Source organism: Cyprinodon tularosa, unplaced genomic scaffold (assembly GCF_016077235.1).
Source record: "Cyprinodon tularosa strain WSP-4 unplaced genomic scaffold, ASM1607723v1 ctg12, whole genome shotgun sequence".
Lineage (NCBI taxonomy): Eukaryota > Metazoa > Chordata > Actinopteri > Cyprinodontiformes > Cyprinodontidae > Cyprinodon > Cyprinodon tularosa.
In genome coordinates, this window is record NW_024038003.1 from 39934 (window position 1) to 63918 (window position 23985).

The 23985-nt window shown below is 37.5% G+C and overlaps 2 protein-coding genes across 4 annotated transcripts; both read left to right on the forward strand.

Annotated features, from left to right (window-relative positions):
* Window positions 1–841: 841 nt before the first annotated feature.
* On the forward strand, window positions 842–13149 carry prss56 (serine protease 56). Its single transcript, XM_038269576.1, has 14 exons — window positions 842–1190; window positions 3362–3520; window positions 3615–3869; window positions 3963–4152; window positions 5099–5207; window positions 5300–5456; window positions 6098–6240; window positions 6415–6574; window positions 6680–6868; window positions 6953–7132; window positions 7283–7482; window positions 10590–11127; window positions 11222–11328; window positions 11408–13149. Exons 1-14 carry the CDS (start codon window positions 1088–1090, stop codon window positions 11579–11581), a joined length of 2664 nt encoding a protein of 887 aa, XP_038125504.1. The 5' UTR covers window positions 842–1087; the 3' UTR covers window positions 11582–13149.
* A 1368-nt stretch (window positions 13150–14517) lies between these two features.
* chrng (cholinergic receptor, nicotinic, gamma) lies at window positions 14518–23969 on the forward strand. 3 transcript variants are annotated; one of them, XM_038269589.1, is made up of 12 exons: window positions 14518–14612; window positions 17121–17257; window positions 17339–17383; window positions 17462–17586; window positions 18878–19033; window positions 20063–20160; window positions 20261–20461; window positions 21326–21440; window positions 21521–21635; window positions 21740–21953; window positions 22967–23100; window positions 23244–23969. In XM_038269589.1, the coding sequence occupies exons 1-12, from the start codon at window positions 14549–14551 to the stop codon at window positions 23430–23432; spliced, it is 1593 nt and encodes a 530-aa protein (XP_038125517.1). In that variant the 5' UTR covers window positions 14518–14548; the 3' UTR covers window positions 23433–23969. The 3 variants fall into 3 exon arrangements, with proteins under 3 accessions (XP_038125517.1, XP_038125534.1, XP_038125526.1); XM_038269606.1 differs by having other exon boundaries at window positions 20261–20266; XM_038269598.1 differs by having other exon boundaries at window positions 14519–14612; window positions 17124–17257.
* The last annotated feature ends 16 nt before the right edge of the window (window positions 23970–23985 follow it).

The window sequence follows — 23985 nt, forward strand, 5'->3', positions numbered from 1 at the left end:
CCGACTGCAACTCAAAGTATAAAGTTTCCAATCTGTTAGTTATTTTAAGGAGTTACAAACAGAAACTTCACTATAGCCACTTAGTAATAGCTCTAAATCCTGTACACATTAGCTGAGACAATCCTAAAGCAGACTTTAAAAATAAGTCAAAGTTTTTTCTTATAGAATAATGTTTTTCCTGAAATCACTTCATGTCTGTAAGCAGCGCATTACAGTACCTTTATGTAACAAAAGCAGAGTTCAGCAGAGAAAGACAAAAGTGATGTGAACTGACAATATTTTAATGGGAGAAACAAAAGACTGTAAGTGATCAATGGAAGCGGCAGCCAAGTGATGCCCGGGGGCCGGCTTTGATGTGGGTATCCTCAGAGAGATGCAAATGACAATGCCCTCTTTGAGGGACACGAATGGCAGACACTTTCCTCTCTCTCAAAAAACTCACTCACCTTCTGGATCCAGCTCACTTTAAATCCAGTTGGGGCTCTTTGCTTTAGTGTTTCCTTATGGAGCACTTTCCTCCATGTCACATCATTGCATATCCTTTACTACTAAACTTTCTCTCACACTAATTATTTCAAACAACTCCCCATTCCCTTCCGCCCAGCCAATCCCTGTCCTCACCCCTTCTCCCCTCGCCTTTCTGCGTCTCTGCATCTCCCTCCCTCTGTCTCCTTTCATAAAACCAAACCGCTTTGTGATGGTCAGCCTTGGCAAGTTGTGCTCGATTTGCTGTCATAGTCTTAATGAATTCATCTGTTTGTGCATTGGCCATGGGAGCATCACTCCCTCCCTTCCCTATCCCCCCTTCTTTCTGGTCTTCCCTCGGGGACTCCATATATATTCCAGGGACCACTTCAGGCGCCTATTGTTCCTCCGAGTACCTTACAGACAGATGCCCTGCATCACAGTGCGGGAGAGAGCCCAGAGAGTCAGTAGGAGGGAGACAGAGCCCCCAGACCATAAGGACGTGGAAACTCTACAGACCAGCCTAGTTTCCATCACCTCTGCTTCCTCTTCATTCATTCTGCCAATATCCAATCTGTTTGCCTGCTGTCAAGGTGGATTGGAAGTCTGATGCTCTGGCGCTATGTTGCTGCTGTTCATCTCACTGCTGCTTATGGGGCTGGATTGTTTGCAGGGAGCCCCAACAGGTAAAGAAGTCTACAGGATGCCCCAGAGCGCTCTCAAAGGTACTTTTTCTTAATTCAGCAGTTATAAAATGTACAATGCCATGTGAGAAGTAATACTTGTTATATTCTGTCGGTAGAAAATCTAAATGTTAGTTCATTCTGAGGAGTGTGAATTTTGATATTGAATTAACTTAAGGTACACACTAACAACTGGGTTTATATATACTGTAGCTTAGCTAAGATAGTAATATTGATGCTGTGTGTTACAAAACATTAACCATACCTATGAAAATGCTATAAAACCAAAGTGACATCGCTTTGGTTTTTGTGTTCTGACTTTTCAAGTCAAATGATTGACAGGGATGTGCACAAAAGTGAAAATAAACCACTGAACCAGTATGTGTTTGGTCAAATTATTTAGTGTTGAATAAACATAACATATGACATCTCAATGTAGATGAAAATATAATAATGTGGTTATGCGATTCTCATGGTATGTAAAAAATCCATAGTGTAACCCTGAGGTGGGCAGTTCCAGTTCCTGAGGGCTGGTATTCTGCAACTTTTAGATCCATCCTTGGTCCAACACACCTGAATCAAATAGTTGAGTTACCTAATTAGTAAGCAGTCCTTTCCTCCAGAGTCCTCTCAATAATCTACTTATTTGATTGGGGTTTGTTGAACCAGGGTCACATCTAAAAGTTGTAGGATACCGCCCCCCGGGAACTGGAATTTCCACCCTAACCTAAGCTATGTTAATCAATACAGATGCAACCAGTAAACCATATGGCAGCTTCAGATTTAGTGGGAACATGATTTTTCGTAGAGTGCAGACCTCCTCCAAGTAGCTTGTTTCCCCCAACATATTGGGATTTTCACCTTAAGTTAATACCTGTATGCACAGAATCTTTTAAAATTCCTGGATCCAGATGGTGATTCGGACCAACCCAACCATTTAGTAATTTACTGCTAGCATTATACACACCTCCTCTGAAAGTTTCAGCAAAATCCATCAATACATTTTTTAGTTATTCTGAAAACAGAAAAATGGGCAAACCAGTGGCGATGAAAACATAACCTTCTTGGTTGAGGTAAATATATTTATAGAGCTGAAAATGTCTTTGCTGGAATCAATTGTAAACATTTGAAAGTGCTCTTTCAGCTAGCTGCCCAGCAGTGCACAGCAACAAGTGTGCTCTAGAAAGCAATGTTACTCTATTCTCTACTAAAATGTTATGGGACGTTCATTCTGTTAATTCACCTAGAATCTCGTTAAGAACACTTATTACTGTAAGGACAGTTGTTTGGAAATCTTTTTTCTCTTTAGTGGTATCTAACTACTTAATCTACTCACACCTATTTGAAACATTTGCACTTTCCTTTCCCTCCAAGGAGGAACTAAAACTTTTATCATTTCATAATCTTTAGAAAATCCTGTCAGAGCCAACAATTAGATTCAGTGTTCAGGTTTTTCTGCAGGGATACCGTCGAGGCTTCAAACATGACTGCAGCAATGAGAGATGCACCGTCTATGGGATCTAGTTGGGTTCAGGCCTGCCAGCCAGTGCCCTTTAGGCCTGTCCCAAAACTCAGCCCTGGCCTTCTAATTAAGTCCTCAGTCAGCATTGTTGTTGTTAGTGGTCCTATCCTGTGATGTGGCAAAGCACAGAAAAGGAGGGAGGGCTGAGGGGTCAGCGGCGCGATTGAAGGTTGTACGAGAAGCCTCAGTGGCGGGATGAGCGTGAGCTAGCTCCCCTCAAAATGCTGCCAATGAGCTCAAAAAGCAGCATGAGAAAAGAGGGGCCACACACCCACACACAAATATGCAGGAATCCATGCTGATGCTCACATGTACACAATGTTCTCCTAGCTAATGGCTGTTTTTCAATGGATTGCCCAGATGCTGTTTCTTCCTATACAGCTCTGGTAATATTTCTCTGAACTAACATTTGTGGAACTGTTTGTAAACTTATAAAACATTTCATAAGTGGGTTTGTTTTATATAAATTTCAACTTAAATTGTTTAATGCGTACTGAGCAGAGCTACTGACTAACTGTAAAATAGGGATACATTAAATCAATTTTCTGCATTTAGGCGAAGCATATACAGAACATTGATCTGCCTTTGATTAAATTAGATTAAATTTTTGTTTTTATTTACAATTTAACCAATTGTTTGATGATAAGTGATAAATCTCATTAAAACTTAAACTTCTTGTCTTGTTTTGCAGCTCTGTCTGATCGAGGTACAGTTGTTCTGGAAGCTGCCATGGCGAGCGCCCTGTCTGCTCTTGAGCGTGCATCATCAGATCGAAGTCGGGCTGAGGCAAGCTGCAGAGGTTGTGTTCCCTGCTTGTTTCAGAACTGTGGACAGCTATCAGGATCCTGTTGTGAGTATACCTACTAACCTGTATCAGCTGCTATTCTTTAACCTTCACCTGCATGTTTTTGTTACTGAGCTGTCTATACTTCCATATTTGCTAGCTACACCCTCTGGTGCCTTATCAGAGCCCACCTGTGAGGTGATCAGTAAGGCCCAGAAGCTTCAGGATGAGGCCGAGCGGAGCTGGGCTCTGAGTCAGGCCTGTGGGTACTATCAGCATCGTTGTCTACCAAATGAGCTCAATACTGAGAGCTGCATCCGGATCATGGGTGAGAGCTGTAGTGCCCGCGTTCTCCAGTGCAGCCTGCTGAACACGATGCAGAATCTAGAACCTGATATGCAGTCACATGCTCAAGGTAAAACATGTGTTTCGCTGATTTTAATCCCTTTCCTGGACTATTAGAGTACATTGTGTTAATACATATTTAAGCATCTGTCTGTCTTCACAGCAGCGTGTGGTCAGAGGTCTTTCACAGTGCAGAACATCACACAGCCCCGGTCGAGGATTGTTGGTGGTTCCCCTGCACCTCTGGGCAGCTGGCCCTGGTTGGTGAACCTGCAGCTCAATGGTGAGCTGATGTGTGGAGGGGTCCTGGTGGACAGCTCCTGGGTGGCAACTGCTGCTCATTGCTTTGCTGGGTAGGTGCTTTGATTTTTATTTGGTTTCCATCCTGCTGTTGATCATGAGTTACTAACAGAAAGGGATGATGGATTGGTTAAGACCAGTGGACCCAGACAACTTCGGATCATTTGTTACCCATCAAAAAAAAATCAGTCTAATAGAAAATAATAATTTTGGAGTTCCTCAAGGCTTTATTCTTGGACCACTTTTATTTGGTTTTTACTTTCTCCCCTACTTCTGGTTTTTGACACCACCACCCCTTACCATGTATATGTTATTGATACTCTGCTTTATATTTCTCTATCCATTCCAATACACTCAGTGTTTAGTCTGCCCAATATAGAAATAACTGGATTTGTCAGAAATTTCTTCAAAAACGTCATTCTAACAAGTAATTGAATAAAGCTAATCCAACTTAATTTATTAAGTTTATAAGTTGAAAACTTAAATACATTAAGTTGGGAAAACCAATTCAATCAATCAATTTAAGTTGGAGCTGCATTTTATCTTATTTAGAATGTAAGTACATTTTAGAGTTGATTGTTGGGTATAAACCATGTTGAGCCTCAGGTTATCAAAGACCCTTTACTTCAGTGGTCCAAGAAGAAGGACTTTACAAAGGGAGACATTTAGTTTCCACGCTGCTGCAAACTAAAACATCCTGAAAACTTGAAATGTGCTGAAACTGCTGTTTCCTTTTGCCTGTACCTCTAAACATTTGTTTTTATCTCAAGTTTCCACTTATTAGTTAAAGATATTGTTAACAAGATACTTTGTATCACGTATTAGCGGTTTTCTAATGTTTGTTATGTTTTGTTTTTTTATTCCTTCTCTTCACCAAACCTAAGCTGTACTATTCTATTAATCCCTGCATTTTTTGCTGTTGCTTCCTATAAAACACACAACAATATGATGGAATGGTGCCTTACTGACATCGCCTTTGCTCCAATCTTTTCTCTCTAGCAGCCGCAGCGAGAGCTACTGGACAGCCGTCGTAGGCGAGTTTGACATCACCAAGAAGGACCCTGATGAGCAGGTTCTTAAAGTGAACCGAATCATCCCCCATCCTAAGGTGCAAACAATTAACTCTCCTTATATAATAATGAACAATAAGTTTAGCCACCAGAACCCTGTAATAAATTAAATGATCTAAATTTCCAACAGTTCAATCCAAAGACGTTTAACAACGACATAGCCCTGGTGGAGCTGACATCTCCTGTCGTCCTGTCTGAATATGTGACACCAGTGTGCCTTCCTACTGCCACGGACCCCCCAACAGGCAGCCCATGTCTTGTGGCAGGCTGGGGGTCCCTCTATGAAGGTAAGTGTACAACATTGTTGTCTCTTTGGCCAGGTTAGAGAAATATTTAAATTCTAAGTCTGCTTTCCATCTCTTCATGCTTTCTGTGAACATTCATCATTATATGTTTTTAAAATATGCTCAGTATTTCTTAAGAAGCATTTTAAATTGAGATCTGTTGTCTTGGAGACAGATGATAACCACATGAACATGACTTTTACTGACTCAACACATGAAAAAAAACATCCTAAAAAACAAATGCTAAAGATGTTTACACTAATGCTATTTAATGAATCTTTCAAAAATGAGGGGAAATTAAAATGGGAGCCAAACATCTCATGTTTCACATCTGGGATGTTTTTCACACTGGAAAATCAGGAATAGATGATGAACCTCCTTCCTCTACTAATAAGTTTATATGACCTTTAGGTTGAAGTTGTAACAAGACAGTAAATTCAGCTTCAGCTGGGCTTATACTAAAAATAGAGATGAAGCAAGTCATCTACTCAATTCCAAATATAAATTGTCATTATCCTATCAACAGAACTTTGAAATGTCTAAACATTATTTGGAGTAATTAAATATAACAAAGCATAATGAAGAAAACATACTTCCTTACTTTAAATGCTATTTTATCTAAAGCGTGGTTGTCTGTATTTTAGACGGGCCTTCTGCTGATGTGGTGATGGAGGCTAAGGTTCCCTTGCTTCCTCAGAGCACCTGTAAGAGCACTCTTGGCAAAGAACTGGTTACCAACACTATGCTGTGTGCTGGGTATCTCTCTGGAGGCATAGACTCCTGTCAGGTTGGCAGAGTCACAGTTTTTTTATCCTACAATATCCCTCTGTATGGCTTCTCTAATACCTTGTATACTTTCATCCAAAGCTTAGTTAATATGCTATTAACAGATTGAATAGAACCCTAAGAAAGTTGAAAGATCCTTTTTTAATATTTAGACCTGCTTTTTTATCATCTGTAGGGAGACTCTGGAGGCCCCCTTATCTACCAAGATCGTATTTCAGGTCGCTTCCAGCTCTCTGGCATCACCTCCTGGGGGGACGGCTGTGGAGAAAAAGGCAAACCTGGGGTGTACACACGAGTGTCCGCTTTCTCTGACTGGATTCAGGCAGAGATTCAGAGTGAGTCTTGAGCAGCATTAACTCGCCACTGTTTTTTGCTAATATCATCAAAGAGATTCATTTACCGGGTTGTCTGTTTTATCTAACACTTTGTAATCCTACTAGAATCATTGAGAAGCAGGGAGCCAACATGTCCAGAACTACTGAAAACAACAGACATGACAGAAGCTCAGCAGAGGTCTGAGTTTAACTCTCTCTGTCACTTCTACACTCTGCCCTGTCCTCCTGGTCAGTCTGCCAGTGCATGCAGTCAGATAGCTGAGGAGAAATGCCTCACCCGCTTCAAAAAATGCCGTGAGTGCACCATTCAAAAACTCATTATATTATACGTATTTGTCTTGTCATATATCCTGATGTTTTTCCTTCTCTTACTTTTAGAGTTACGCGCCTTCCTTCAAACACTATTGGATTTGCTTCAGAGGGCAGAAGACTACATTAGAGACAAAATGGATTTGACTTTCTTCACTCAGACTCTCCCTCAGCTTGTGGAGCATATATACAGTGCAGCTTTTACACACAACAGAGAGAGGAGAGACCTCAGTCTTACTTGGATTAAAGGTACAGGTGTGAAAGATCATGTTATAGCACCAATCTGTTTCATCAAGAATAAAAAAGCTCATGCATCTACTCTAAATTTGGAAAACACAATATTACATTGAATATGCATGTGTCATGTTTGGTCTGTAATTCATAATTCATTGTTTGCAGAACAGCTAGGTGGAGCTGTGACACCAGCAACGCAGGAACCGCCTCATTCTCCACCAGCTTTATTTGGATATGTAGGTCCTTCAGTGGATGAATGGGAGGAACACCTGAGAAGCATAGCTGATGAATTGGATAAATACCAGGATGGAATTACAGACACTTCATCTGCAGTGAAAAGTAATGAAGAAAAGATTTTTCTACAGGTAATTTTGTTTGTTTTAAAAACATACCGAAGGAAATTATTTTTCAATTTTCTTTTTTTGCTGAACAGCAATATTTTCTCTGTGGAGAGATTAAAAAAACAACAACTACTGACAAAATTTACATAAATAGTGTCATTATTTAAGAAAGGAAGACAATGCATGAAGCATTATCTATATAAATATCAATTTAATTTATATGCAGAGGTGTCAAAAGTATTAGTACAATAGTTAATATAGTTTATCACTCAATTAGAAGCATAAATCTTACTGTTTAAAACAGTTTTGTAGAACTTAGAGAATCAACTTGAGCTTTTTACTCAAGTAAAAGTGTAAAAATACCATTTAAAAACTAAGTGTAAAGTAAACATAATATTAGGAAAAATGTTAAGGACAGAAGCTTTAGACATAACAAAATTAGCTTAAATGAAACAAAACTAACTATTTGGTTTCTAAATTGTCTAAAAAATAATTACACCAGGAAAGTATAGATATCTAAACTTTCTACTACTGGGATATCAGAGAGCATTTAGCCTATTTTTGTTCAAATTTGGCCATTTAGCTAGATGAGCTAAAAGTATCTGACCAGAAGCTTACAGTGTTATTTTGGAGTTTTAAACGTAAAGAACAGTTCAATAACTTGGAGCCAAACCTTTTAACATTTAAAAAGTGAGCAAAATAATCTTATAATCAATATGGAAGCCAATAGGCAGCCAGGCTATCTATGTGCATCATTTGTTCTCATATCAGTGCAATAACCAATAAGAAAAAATGTCTGATGGAAGAATTTTTTTTCCCTCTTAGCCAGCAGACAATTTCTGTATGATTGTTTGCTCAAGAACTGATTGACACAATCTAAGAAATCTTACACTTCCATGAAGTACTGTAATAAAGAAAACAACATTGCACATTTAAAAAACAACAACACATAAACAAAGACAAACACACAAACGCCGATTGTTCTGTGTATCCTTTTCCGATTCAGCGGGAACCAGGGGTATTTGGTTTCCTGGGGTCTCTGATGGGAGCATGGGGATGACCAGTGAGGGGTTGCCTGCCTTGGATGAGGTGTTGCCTGTTTGACTCCCAGAGTACTGAGTCCCTTTCTGGCAGCCTGTGTCTCCACTGGATCTATTTAAATCTCTTGGGGACTGACCCCCCATATTTTCCACCGGCTTTACTTGGCCAAGCTCTCCTCCATCCCACTAATTTTTAAACATATCTGTTACTGTCTTTTCAGGACTGGTACTGGCTTTTCCTGCCCTACTCGTCTCTGCAAGTACTAACTCCTGATTAGAGCAGAGAAAAGGCAGTTCTGCTACTAAAGAAGTACTAATGGATAACGTTTAAAATTTGGTGAGGTGGGGTAGAACAAACCATGTGGAGCTGGTGGAAAAGGAGTATTTGTTCTGTTGACTAGGTCAGAAGTCCAGCAGGTCTCTGGGAACCAAAGCTTTTAAGGAAGGACATTTTACAAAGTTCTGATCCAAAACAGACTTTTGATAATGAAATATATGCAAAAGGAAACACATATTAAAATAAATTTGCTAACTTTTTCTTACCACATTTATAGAACTGTAGAAACACTTTTGACAGTAGGAATGCAGGAAAATATGTTATTCAGAAAGGAGTGGTCTTCATTGCAAAGGTTTCAAACATGAGTAAAAAGTTGTCTAAAAATATACATACAAATATACACAAATATTGTGATACTATAAGTAACTTTTGAGAAAATAATAACGTGATATTAGTAAAATGTAAATGTTTAAAATGCTTCAGACTAATTTTAACTAGAAAATTCCCCAAGGAAATTCTAGAGGTGCCTGCCCTTTGGTGCTTAGTTGTTTTACTCCAGTAAAGGCTATATGGGTTGGTTCGGGTCAGCTCAGCAGGGGCGTGAAACCTTTTGTTGACACAACAACTTGCTTGTTCACACTTGATGGTGACTGATGTTGCCACACTTTGTGGGAACTGGTGTGGGAAACTGCATCGCCACTTTTGGTAGCAACTGACATCACCACACCTATTACCGACTGGCATTTCCATACCTGTTGGAATCTGCCGTTGCTTCCACTTATGGGGAATGCCGTGGCAACACCTGGTGGTGATTGGTGTCTCATTGCCACACCTAGTGGCAACTTCTGTCGCCAGACATGTGGCGATTAGCGTCAAGAATAAGATCCCTTTGCTGCAAAAAATTGCTGAGTGTAATATTAAGGCTTTTATTTTGTAGAGTACCTTGTCTTTTATTGTGCAGGTCTAGCAATGGTCTGTCTTTTGCTTAAGGTCAGACTCATGAGTGATATGGTATCTGTTTACAATTGTTTAATCACTCTTTTTCCTCTTTATCTTGTTAGTAAATGCTTTATTACTCTGGAAATGGAAGAGTTTTTTTGATATGTGGACTAAGGTGTGTTGTGAAAAGGACTTAGTAGTCTAATTTCAAGAAACTGGATGAGTTTGGGTCATAATGTTGAGCTGTATGCTGCAATAAATTAGTGTGTATAATGGATAGGCTTTTATTATGTAGAGTCCCTTGTGTCTTACTTTGAAAGTCTAGCAGGGTTGTGCGTTAAGAGAAGTGTGAGACTGAGCAGTGATATACGCGTTTTATAAGTGTTCAATTACTCTTTTTCACTGTTATAATGTTAATAGACTCTATTACAATGGAAATTGATGGCTTTTATTTGAAATCTAACAGTCTTGTGTTAACTTCCATGGTGTAAATAAGGTAGATCCTCCAGTTACTTTAGTCTAGGATCAGCTGATAGTTCATATAGAACAGCTTTAACTGACTTCAAAGGGCTTGGCTCCCCTAATTAATGACATCATACCGATAAACACATTATATATTTAGACATTTTAAATATAAATTCATAAAGGAATGCACTGTTAGGGATTCTTAAAACTTCAGGAACATAATTTTTAGGTTAATTTGTGTAAAATATTCACCAAAGACCAGAATTAAAGTTCCATTTTATAACACATAACATGTAATTAGTGCTTTTAAACAAGTTTGAATGAACTAATTTGCACTGTTTATTTAGGATTTTTACCTTCTTTTCACATGGAATTACATAATTCTTGGCATCTTTGTTTCTACTTTACAGACACAGGACTCTTTGGTGCAGCATCTGGCTGGACATTATCAGTCTGTTATTTCAAGTCTTCACTCAAGGCTGGGCTCCAGAGTAGCTCCTCCTCTTCTGCACTTGGACGCAGTTCGTTTTCAAGAGGGCTCTTCCATCAATCCTTCTTCAACTATAACACCAGGCTACTCTCCTCTATCATCCTTGTCCCAAAAATCCCTGGAGCCCTGGTCCCTTCTGTCAGTTTTGCTGGGTGAACTAGGGAAATTACAAATGCAAGACAAAACTATGGATGATGGTGCATCGATAACTGAAGAACATTCAAGTAGAGATGTTTCTAGTGAGAGGAACACTGCATTAGAGGATTTTGGTGTCAATCAGGATGGAGAGCAATTTAAACCCTCAGCAGCTCCGCTCATGGATGTGTTGACTTCTGCTGTCCAGAAAGCTGTTGATATGGCTCACACAGAAACCCCTGACCGCAGCCGAGGGAGAAAGTCATCAGGTGTTCGCAGAGGACCCAGGAGTGTTCCTCAAAAGAGGCAGATCCCTGGAAAAAGTGGGAAAAGTACTTATCCTACATTTCTATCTTTGTTTTAAAAATGTTTCTTATCGTATTAATTAAACAGTAATGCATTTGTCTTCCTTGGTAGTTTGTCCCGGATTGAGAGAGTCTGCCCAACAAGTTAGCCAAATCCAGGAGTCATACAGCTGGATCTTAAACATACCAAGCGACAATCTGCAGATGAACTTCCAAGAGGTAAAATATTGCAAATTTTGTTGGTATTATAAGATATTTTCGTTAGCATCGCAGTTTAAATCTATTTGCCATTCCTCAGGTTTTAGTTGATCTGAACTCAAAGAATGATCGAGGACTTTACCAGGCGCGGATCCGAGCCGTGGTAGCTGGACGACCCTCAACCTTCTACAGTCTTGTGGGGCTTGAGAATGAGTCGTTCTATCGCAGTGTGCCAAGGATCATCGCTGTGGCTCTAGACTCTCTCAAGACTTAACCTTGAATTACCTTAAACTCAAAGCATTAAAAGATCAGTGCGAAAAGTGCGAAAAGATACTCATCAGGTGCACACTTACAAACTTCCTCAATCTCCTTTAAAGGGCATTATTTAGACTCATCAAGTCTAAATAATGCCTTTAAAGGCATTATTTAGACTTGATGAGTCTAATTTTCACTCCCAATGCAAACGTGAATGTAACTGTTGAACTGTCGACAATGATACACTTTTCCTCTTAGCTATATTTATTGCCCCCCTGATAAAGATGTGTAAAAGAACTTAAAAGTACAAAAGAATCGTGACTTATACCTATAGCTAGAACTCACACGTGATCTGGATCATTACAAAATTTTTAATAATTGTTGCTTGGTCTGAGAAAAAGTTTCATTAAAATCCATTTATAGCTTTTCAAGTAATCGTGCTAACACATACATACATACAAAAATGACAGAAAACACAACCTCCTTGGCGGAGGTAACTAAATCGATCTTACAGCCCAGTATATTAAATGGGAATACTTATTTAATACAATATTGTAATATATATTTTAAATTTAAATCAAATTACTTTCAATATTAGTACAATAATCTCTCACAGCACAAGCTTTCTATAAAAGAATCTCGGGATTGTGTCTATTTTGGAAAAGGCAGATTTTCAGTCTGTTCATCTGATCAGGTTTTAAAACAAGACCCTCATACCACTTTACAAACCATTTTAGTTTCCTTAGTATAGCACAACATATTTTATTTCTACTAAATGGTATTTAAAAAAGTTTATGCCATAACATTTTACAGGAACAACAGAAAAAATAGGCCCACATCACCACAGTTCCCCCACCGTACTTCTGGGTTTTAATATTTTTCCTAAATATTCATTCTTTGTTTCAAATCATACTCTTTAAAAGTGTTGGTAGATTTAGAGCTCATTCTTAAATTTGTATTAAAGTCCCATTACAGCTTTGTAAACTCGTAAATTAGATTTTGTGATGTAAATATATGATACATTCTGGAACCAGAACTGTCAGAAGAAACATTTTGCAGAAGTTCTTTTATCTTTCCCAGTGAGCAAAATAAACTGGGTAATTGTCCAGCACAATGGTTGGTGGCTAATAGAATGGGAATCATATTATAACTATAAAGGAATCAACCCTTATTTGTAAAGAGGATAGCTAATTTTTTTTCAATGGGAATACTTACTTTAAAGGATTGTTAGGAACATCATTATTAAATGCTAAACAGATTACAAAATACCAAATAGATGTGCTTAAATCAAGTCAGGATTTTTCTAAAGATGTCTCATTGTGGCGCTGCAAAAAAACATACATTTATATGAAGGTTGTTAATACATCTTTACCAGGGGTTGCAAGAAATGTTGCAAGCACTGAATGTGGTTGTAGATACAGCCTTTTTTAAATTATAAATTTGTATAAAAAGATAAATTATTCCTATTGTATTTTACAAAGGTGGAGCCTCTTGTGAAGCACGTGAATTGTATATATGATGCACATATCTTTATCCCTAAAATATTTATTTGTATAGAAAAAGTTGTATTTTTCCAATAAAAAGTAATTATACCTAAAATGCTGTAAATATTTTTATATTGCTGTGTTGAAGTTATATTAGACAATTTATATTGAGATATTTATTGGAAAGCTTTTATACCATTTATAGACTTTATAGTGCTGCAGATCAAGAAGGACCAAAGTTGGCCTTATGGAAAACAGGTGAACAACATTTTGAGATACTTGTCTAACCTTTTATAATCAGTATGACTATCAGCGCCGCAGCTGCTGCAGTGTGGATACACATACCTCTCTATTTTTTCACCATATTTCCCAAAGAGAGAATCAAAATTGCACAAAGAACTACAGTGAGTGCTCCCGTTGCATTGAATTGTTTTTGTGCTTGTGCACAATGCCTGACATTACAACTCTGTTACTTTGTTTTAGCAGAACACAGTAATATTTGATTTGGAGAGGAAATGAGACAAGTTTCTTCTTGGATGAGTACTGACAAGAATCAGTTGTAGTTATCCAGCTCCTACTTACTTACCTAGTAATGCCTTCATGTTGATGTGAGTAAGAAGTAGGTGTTACTTTCGGAAAAATTTTTGTACCCACATTATAAAGTAGCCTCGGTCATCACACAGGCTACGCTGCATCTGAGCAGTAATTACCACCTGTTCTCTTGACCACCATGGGCTATTTGTTCACAATATGTTTCAAAGACAAAATAATGTAACTTTATAAAAGTTATAATATAGAATAGAATAGAAAATTCCTTTTTTATCCTACAATGGGGAAATTCTGGTGTTTAATGCAGCAAAAAATGGCCACACAATTGTGGACGTTAAAAAATGTATAAGAATAACAAAATAGTGAAGAGCTAAAAGATAAACAAAAAAATACTGTACAGTAAAGTGTTTTAACAATATAAAACTGTGAACCTGGAGAATAAATAACCAATATACAGTTATTTGAAAATAGCAGCAACATCCGAGATGTGAAAAATGACAGCAGCATATTATTTAACTAAGTAATTAATATAAGCTTTGTTATAAACACAATAAACTATGATTTTAAGCATCTTTTAAAGCACAAAAATCCTAATTTGGATCACTTAAGTGCTAAATTTACCATCAGAGAGTTGATATTACTTTGTCTCTTTCAGCCGATGAATGACAATGACCAGGTGCACTGAGCATAAATGCAATACTGGAGGACAGACGTGTACAGAGTGCTTTACTCAAGCTGTTAGCATGTCGTGTCTCCTGTGGATGCGTGTACCAGCTGCTTATGACTGAAATAGACTTTGGATTTAAACCTAACCAGCAACAGCGTCCCTCTCCTTTTTTTCTATCAGCCCCTCCTTATTCACTTTCATCCCTGACTCAATCACCAGAACTACTCCAACCAGTAGAGTCCATGCTCATGTGCTTTGTTTCAGACTGTGCTGCATAAACACATTCATGGATTCTGGGCCTGGATGCTCTCAGCTACACCTTCTAAGAGTGCTCCTGATTTCTGCTGCAGGTACGGACCCAAAGTGAAGAGTGCCATGAATCACCCTGTCTTAGGAATTTGCATGATGTTGTTTATATTGGCTAAATGGTGAAGAAATGACTGTGAATTGATCAAGTTGGCTTTAGGTAGTTGTAGTTTATGTTCTAATTTTAGCATTTATCTAATAATGAAATCAGTTATATGAATTGTATGAATTATACTGTTTGTTGTGTTACTGGTGTTTTTTCCTTTTCAATTACAATTCAATTACGTTAAAGCGGTTACAAAATATCTTAACAACCAGACAGTGCTTATGCCACGTGCATACATCATGTGAGTCAGTAAGTGCTCCTCGTCAATAATGCATAATCTATCTGAGGAAATATAAATATTAACTAAAAAGTTAAAAAAGTGTTTATTATGTTAGGTCTGCTAAGTGTATTTAGATCTAGGGCGTTTCTCAATTCACGAGAACGCGAGTACGTACTCGCGTTCTCGTGAAGTCCGTTCTTGGCGAGAACGCAGGAAGATCGGACTTGACGAGAACGCGAGCACGCAAGCACGTATTTGTATTGGAACAGAAGTGTACTCGTGACGTCATCACATGCAACGTTCTTTAGCATTTCTTTAACAGTCAGAACTATTTATTCCCTACTCAAAACATTTTGAAAACAATATTTTTAATTTCTAAAGCTTAAAAAACATTTAAAAAAATTACCGAACCGCAAAAAATCGCCATCAGAACTTGCGGTAGTTCACACATAACTAGACCGAGAGAAGTGCACTACAGACGGGGTAAATTTAGCCCTGGCTGCGGTTACCCTCGGAGGTCTGCTGGTCACTCTGGTCCGCTCAACGTCTGACTTTTTTTTTAAATTTCGCACTAACTCTGTAAACAGACCACACAGGGAGGCTTCAATTTATAATGTTATCGCCTCGAAAGATTTCAAAACGTACTTTTGAAGAACAACAGCAGCAGAAAAGGGAATGTTTAACTTAACACTGTGAGCGCTGTCTTGAATCAAGCTGCGGCCGCGGGGCATTCTGGGGAAGCGGTCAGTATGAAGAACGCACAAGTCTGCTCTGATGAGTGCTCGATAAAGAGGGCGGGGCGAGAACAACATCCGGGGATTTGTTGCGTTCTCGATCTGGCGTTCTCGAGAATTGGAACGGTACTCGGGCTGAGGCTGATGACGTGTCACGAGTACACGAGAACGCTCAAGAACGCATATTGAGAAACGCCCCTAGTCTTAGTCTGCACAACAAACAACTGATATAAGACAGCAAGACATTTTGGTTGTTTTCCTGTAAACAGGACAGAGAAATGTTTTCTGTCTCTATAAAGGTTGCAAAAAAAACACCACATCATTTGATTTTGTTGTTGATCAAATGCACTAAGCTCCAGTATCACCAGAATTTCCATTAAAAGCTTTTCATCAAATAAAAGCTCATTTTTTTCCAAGCCCTCTCACTACCAACAACACCAGTCCCTAATGTTTCTATAATATTTACAGTACTTGAACTTCCATGTTTCCAAAAGTTATTCATCTTTCCATTATTTCTCCAATATCCCAACAAATTGCTCAAGAGGGTTGAAGTAATGAAAGCTGCTTTACTGTGCATCAATGAGAATGGCTGTAAGAAATTAAACTCTATATCCCCATTTACAATACCTTTTTGAATCGGTCCGAGCACAGTAACCTCCTTACAGTTAGCCTCAGTAATCATGAAATTTCAGACATTTATAAAAATACTAGCTTCCCTACCGTACCACACAATTTAAAGTAAGGATTCTGCTTAGCAGTGTGATGAACCTCAAAGTCTGTTGTTGTTTCCTACGTTTGCAAGCCCTGATTTGACTGTCGTTTTTTGTATCCACTTCCCAAAAGCTGACTCTGTCAAGTAAATTCACCAAAGGTTCCCTTCTTCGCCTGACTCTCCACAAACAATGAAATATCACAATTAACACCAAACTTCCTGAATGTTAAGGGCGACGTCATGTTGGTTTGATTGTTTCCCCAACTACCGTACTGTGCAGTAGTACTGTAGTACCGTAGATCGTCACTGGGGGGCGAGGAACCGTGGTAGCACGGTGTGTAAACGGTCGTAAAGAACCGAGCACGGTTAACTGATCCGAGCTCGGTCTGATTTCAGCACTGATCGGTTTCAGAGGGGAGCGTAAATGGGACTTATGTGTCAAACCTTATTTAAAATCAATACACTTGTATGTCACGTGACATTAGAGGCTTCTGAACAGTTTTTGTAGAAAACAGCTATGACTATTTTCTACAGTAATCTTCTCATGTTCACAATCAAAGATTGCAATACATGGTTGTCCCTTTTTGGTATCTTAGCATAACTAAAAGCAAACTTTGTAGGCCTGACAAGCACAATTGCCTCAGCATTTACATTTCGTCTCTCTACAACAGTCTGGTTGTAAAGTCCAAATAGTTGTTTGTATACCGGTAAATATTTTTCTGCTGAGGTGGTCAGAATTTCAGTTTTTCTAATTATTTTTTTGTTTTGTTTTATTGAAAGCACGTGCCGCCAACCTTGAGGGAGAACTTCTAACTGATTTGATGAAGGGCTACAACAAGAATGTCCAACCAAATGAAAGAAATGGGAATGTCACCCAAGTCTCCATCAAGATGACCCTCACCAACCTCATCTCTCTGGTGATCTACTCTCCGTCTGATGTTTTTCTTTATTGTCAGATGCTGGAAAAGACTTTAAGCTAACATGGTCACTTGTTCTAGAATGAAAAAGAGGAAGTCCTAACAACCAGCGTGTGGATAGAAATGGTAACTCTACATTTAATTAAACCTCATGACACATTTTTACCTCCGCTGTTAGTCGAAATGAAAACGTTGGACTTACAGGTATGGTGTGACTACCGACTGAGGTGGGACAAACCACCGAGATCAGCTTTGTATGGGAACATTACATCTCAACTACGGGTTCCTTCCAGAAACATCTGGCTGCCTGACATTATATTAGAAAATAAGTAAGTACATTTAAACTGTTATGACTCTGAGGGGAAGGAATGTTTGTTATTTTTTTATAAGCAACATCAAATCGACTAAATACAAAAGGCATATGGAACCTAAACCTAAAATAATCATGTAACTTTAAGGACCTGAAAGTTTAATTGTCTTTCTATGTGATTTGAAGTTTCAAACGTCATGGATACATTATCAGCATTATTGCTCAATGTAACAGATTCAGTTAGACCTTTCAAAACTGTAATGATAAACCGAATCTATGCAAAAATAATATCAAAACATATGTTTACAAACATAAAGGCCTGTTTTTCTCCCTCTTAGACTAAAAAAAACACGCAAATAAACATGTTTTCAATTAAATGAGGATTAGATATCACACCTATTTGCTAAATGCCTCAATCAGGGTTGCCGTCCACATTCACATTTTACCTCTCCCTAAAAACTTTCAACCAAAACTAACTGGAGAAATTACATTAATTGTTTATAAATGAAGACAGAATAATGTTGAACCCTAACCCTATGAACATTATTATTATTTATATTAGTCACACTTAACACTTCCACTTTAAATTGAATAACTATTGAAATAATCAAATCTTAAAGATATAGTGGAGGATTTTCTTTTTCCGGGGTGGATCATCTAAATAAGTGGTCCTCCTAATTGTCAATCATTCTGGTGATATGTTTATGTAAGGCCGTCCTACGTGCTCATCCCTATTTTCACTTACCGGTGGTGAGTCTGACATAGTGGAAAAATTGCAAATCTTCTTTTCGAAAGTAAGCTTGTATGAGAGAAGTAAGCAACAACTTTTAAACAGAGTGTTCACAAGTAGAAATCAGCTCGTGCACACTCTCGCACGTGTTTAACAGGCGTTCCCTCTCTGGATTGAGTACAGGGTTGTGCGTGTGCATTTTTTTTTTTTTTTTAAGAATTTTTTTAAAAAATTCGCAAAAATCCTCCACTATACCTTTAAACTATAAAAGAACATAAACTAGGGTAATTATCAGACAAAAACAAAGAAATCCAACAAACATAAAGAGATTAAGATTTAAACATTTTAAGACTATCTAAAATTTATAACAGATTATTTTCTTTACTGTTTAGCCAATTTATTACAAATGAATAAACTTTTTTTTCATTATTGAGTTAGTTAACTCACTGGCTATTGACTAAATATTTCAATGACTGTTTTTTGTCTTTGCACTTACAAATGTTGTTGAATTACATTTGAGTTGTGCTTTTTTTTAAACATCTACTCTATTTTATCTAGCTTTCCTTTCCATTTTTTCCAGTGTAGATGGACAGTTTGAGATAGCTTACTACTGTAACGCTCTGGTTTCCCCGGATGGCTGCGTGTATTGGCTGCCTCCTGCCATCTACCGTAGTGCCTGTGCAATCACAGTAAACTATTTTCCCTTTGACTGGCAAAACTGCTCTATGATATTCCGGTAGGTATACCCAGACAATCACAGAATCACAGTTCTAATACAATTGATTTTATGGATCTTTTTTTTTTTATCAGTTGGTGTCCTAAAAGTTTATAATATGTTTCAAGGGTATTCTGATATCAGTCTATGGTTCAATAAACAGATATATTGACATGGATATCTTCTGTTTTAACTTGCATTTGTCCTATTTCCATATTCGTTGTTGCAGTTTACTGTCCTTTTCTACTATTTCTATCTTGCATCATTGCCACTCCCTTCTTCAATAGATTTGATTCAGCATATTTTTATCTAGCCTTTTGTTTTTATTTCCCATATGGTAGACAAGGTTTTCTTTGCACATTATTTATTGGACTAGTTGCTGTTATTATTTCTCTAGCACAATTTATTTTACCAAGGCAATGTATTTTCCTTTTTATATCAAAAGTATTTTAGCTGCTAGTTTTGTTAATGTAAATATTAAAACTTTAAAATAAAAACTTTGTGTCAGGATAAGTAGGAACTAGTCAGATTTAAAGGTATTTTTTGAGAAAGAAGCAAATTAAAAAACTAAATATATAAATGTAATGCAATTTCAGGTTATATTCAATTCAATTCAGTTTATTTATATAGCGCCAATTCACAACACATGTCATTTCAAGGCACTTTACAGTTCAACCAGATCATACAGTCAAATTGATTTAAAGTTTTCTATCTAAGGAAAATATGTTATATGCATCAATGATTCCGAGGAACTGACAGGAAAAAGCCAAAGGTGTCATAGGATGCAAAACAAATATCACTATCCAGTAATAGAATAAATATGAAAAGCATCCTCCTGATATCATAATTACATAAGTAATAATCAAAAGAAAACAATCAAAGACCATTTCTGATCAAATTTCATCGCATAAATATGCATAAAAATAACTCAATTTACATTTATGAACCCTTAGTATCAATTTCTAATGTGAATAAGACTTGTATTAAATGCACAGTATTATGATTATACTTACCAAGAACACAGACTGTGTTTTTTTTTTCTGTTTGTAGATCCCAGACTTACAGTGCCAACGAGATTGAGCTGAAGCTCCAAAAGAAGGATAACTATACACTGGAGTGGGTGGAAATAGACAAAGAAGCTTTTACAGGTAAAAATACTCATTCCACAAGCAACTTTACAACTTTCTCTTTGAGTTAAAGGCTGATGTTTGACCACAAATCTAAAATCTTTGGTGCTTGTTGTCTTAGAGAATGGTGAGTGGGCGATAAGACACAGAGCGGCCAAGAAGGTGATCAACACACAGTATACCAAGGATGACCTGGAGAACCAGCAGATTGTTTTCTTCCTCGTCATCCAGAGAAAACCTGTTTTCTACATTATCAACATTATTGTTCCCTGTGTCCTCTTCTCCTCCCTTAGCCTGCTGGTTTACTTTTTACCTGCCAAAGGTTTTTATTCTTTTCAGCAATTGCTTCCTTTTGTATTTTAGATAGAGCAGGGAAATAATAGCAGCCAATAACAACAAAGTGCAGAAATACAGCAGCCAATCATATTAAAAACAAATTATAGCAGCCACCCAGAGCTGAAAGATTTCTGATCAATGTTCAACTAATATCTTTAAGTTTAAAGTTGACATGAATTTCCCTCAAATGTGTTCGAATATAATTTTAAACCAAATTACTTGGCTCAGATGTTGCGGATAGCCTTCTGAAACTATCCCACAATAGTTTGCTGGAATGTTTTTTTCAAATTAACCTTATAGAACTGTTTTGGAGACTAATTGAAGATCAGGTTATTGGGATGACTCACTGCTGTAGGTTATCTTTGTTGTCCATAAGCCACTTTGTCTCTGATTTAGAAGAAGGGTCAGTGCTTGAAAAGTTTATTTAACATTCTAACAAAATGTTCCTTCTTCATGAATACCCCTAGTTTGTAAAATGCATCTGTGCTTCCTGCAGCAAAACACCCACAAAACATATGGCTTTTATTTTTATAACAGCATTTGCAGTGGCTCCTCAAACACTTAAGATCCCAAACTCTAATTTGGCTTTTTATTTTGTGAGTGACATCTCTGTCCATGTTTGTAGAGGATTCATGCCATTGCGGATAATAATATTCTTTGACTAATGTACAAAAAAATGCTCTAAAAAATTGTCTGTTGTTTATCACATCTGGTGTTTAGCACATTGAAATAATTTTCGATAATTGATTGTCTGACAGTGAGAAACAGGTAATATGCATTACTGTACACAGTAGATATATTTCTGGCTTCATTTGTTGCTCTGAGTGAAACTAGACTTTAATATCTATAGCTGGTGGCCAGAAGTGCAACATGGCTATTTACTCGCTTCTGGGTCAGACTGTTTTCCTCTTTCTGATCGCCAAGAAAGTTCCAGAGACTTCAAAAGCAGTGCCTCTTATCGGAAAGTAAGTTCACATGCCTAAGTTGTGTGTTTGTTGCCCATGTACAGATTTCTGAAGCTTTATTTCTGAACTTTTTATTGCAGATACCTGATGTTTGTGATGTCAGTGACCACCATTGTTATAATAAACTGTGTGATCGTTCTCAACGTGTCTTTAAGAACTCCAAACACTCACAAAATGACAGACAAAGTTCGTGAGGTAGGACATTTCCAGATCACAGCTTAAGAATCTTAATGTTACATTGAATAAACAATAAGCTTGTATTGCTTTATAAAATAATCGTGATTCTGTGTTTTCTTTAGATCTTTCTGAATACGTTACCTCAGCTGCTCCAGATGAGGATGAAACCCTGGACGCCAAACATCAAACCAGAGAGAGCCCGCTGCCGGCGCTGCAGCTCCATTACCTTCATGGCCAAAGCAGAGGAATATCTAGTTAAAGTGGCTCGATCTGAACTGATGTTTGAAAAACTCAAAGAGAGGAACGGATTGATAAAGTCAGTTCTAGAAAAGCTTCGTAAGTATTTTGAAATTTTCTCAAAAAGTTCCTATTTACAGAGAAAAAATACTACTCTGATATGATGTTTGCATACACTTATGATGGTTATCAATGTTTTAATATTTTTGGTTTATTGGAACCACTATTTTTTCAGTTTAGAATAATTAGCCAATACATGTCTTACTTTTTTTATGAAATTGGTAGCACAGGTTTAAATTTATTGTATTTTCTCTAATCCATGGTCAATATTAACCATACAGATTTTGAATTACACATACCTTAATCATTTATTAAGTTGAGAATTTATGACAAAGCTACACTATTTGAATTTTTGGACTTGCCACTTTTTACCTGTCCTGACCTGAGAGATGACCGTGACTTGACTGCAGAAAATAGTTTTTTTTTTTTCTTGTTTTTTTTTTTTTGCGTTTATTGGCTGAATCTGGGAAGTTAAACCTTAAAGAATAGGCATTGTCTCATTTTAAATGAAGGATAAAGGATATGTCTGTGCTTGAGACTTATTTCAGGACTTGATAAACACATAAGAATTACTTGAGACATGCTGGTTCCACCAAGGAGGAGATGATTGGCTGACGAAGCTGCACAGCCTCCATACAACCTTGTCTGGGGAAAAGTACAATGTTTTATTTATTTAACTGTTGTTATTTTGTTCTTGTCTGATGTAACAAAGGATAAAGTGTACTGCCACACAGACAAGCTGGATATTTTAGAAAGGCACGGTGAGGTTTTAAACTAAACAACACTGTACCAGATTTTAAGAATGGTGGTATTAGTCTCAAACTAAGGGTATGTTCTGCTACCACATGTTCTAGTTTAGTGCATTATCTAAAAACAACAGTGGTGATTGAAACCTGGACACAACTTGGGACTCTACAGTAAAATGTCAAAACAATGTTCCCAAATAGAGAATTATCTAGTATCAAACTCATGGAATCGTGCTCCCTATGCTCTGACCGCAACATTTTGAAAATGTGTGCACAGAACATACATGCGATTTGTTCTTTATCCAGATGGTGGACTCAAAGGAGGAACAGCTGAAGATCTCAGTGTGAGTCTAGCACAGGCCTCACCAGAGCTCAGGCAGTGTGTGGCCTCCTGCAAACACATAGCGGAGACTGCGAAGCAGCAGAACAACTTCCAGAAAGTAAGTTCCTGAAAATTCCAAGTTTACTATCGCTGATGGTCTCAAAGAGTCAGACAAGAACAGTTATTGACTGTGTGTCAGATTTCATGTTTGTACTATTAGTTGGGTGATGCAAAAAAACATTCAACATGTTATTATCCTAGGAAAATGAAGAATGGTTCCTGGTTGCCCGTGTGATCGACAGGGTCTGCTTTATTGTCGTGGCGTTGGTGTTTTTCATCGGCACGATTGGTATCTTCCTGATGGGCCATTTCAACCAGCCTCCTTCCACCCCGTTTGATGGTGATCCAAGGGAGTATCTCCCCCCAGTAGAGAGTCACCTTCTGAGCTGAACCAGGAAAAGCTCTTTGATTTAACCTGATTACGGTCCATAAATCTATGATAATGTTTGTGCAGGTTCATTACAAATGTCTCTGGCAAAAAGAATATAAAGTAATGCTTTAAGGCAATTGTGGTTCTCTGGTGGAACCTAATAATGGCAAGAAACTATATTTGTATGGATGTATTATCTTGTAATCTGTAGATGGCTGTTGAACCCACACATTTCTTTCCAAACCTTTTTCTGCTTTCCCACGTCTTTCATAGGAATGGAGAGTCATCCGAATCGAGTGTTTGCTCTAAAATGTTTAATCTAGCGAGGCGGTATTCATTTCATTTGGACATGTTGGATATTTATAAATAAAGTCACATGGCAATTATCTGACATTGCAATTTTTGTTAAGGTTTATTGTATTTATCTAATATTTACCCTTTTTTCTCTAAGGCATATTAGCTGAAAAATACAATGAATAAAAAAACAAGGGTTGTTTATGTTTTGGTTGTTAAAGCCTGAAATTGTCACTTTGTAAATATGTTATTTTTTTTTTTTCATTTTCTAAATTTTAC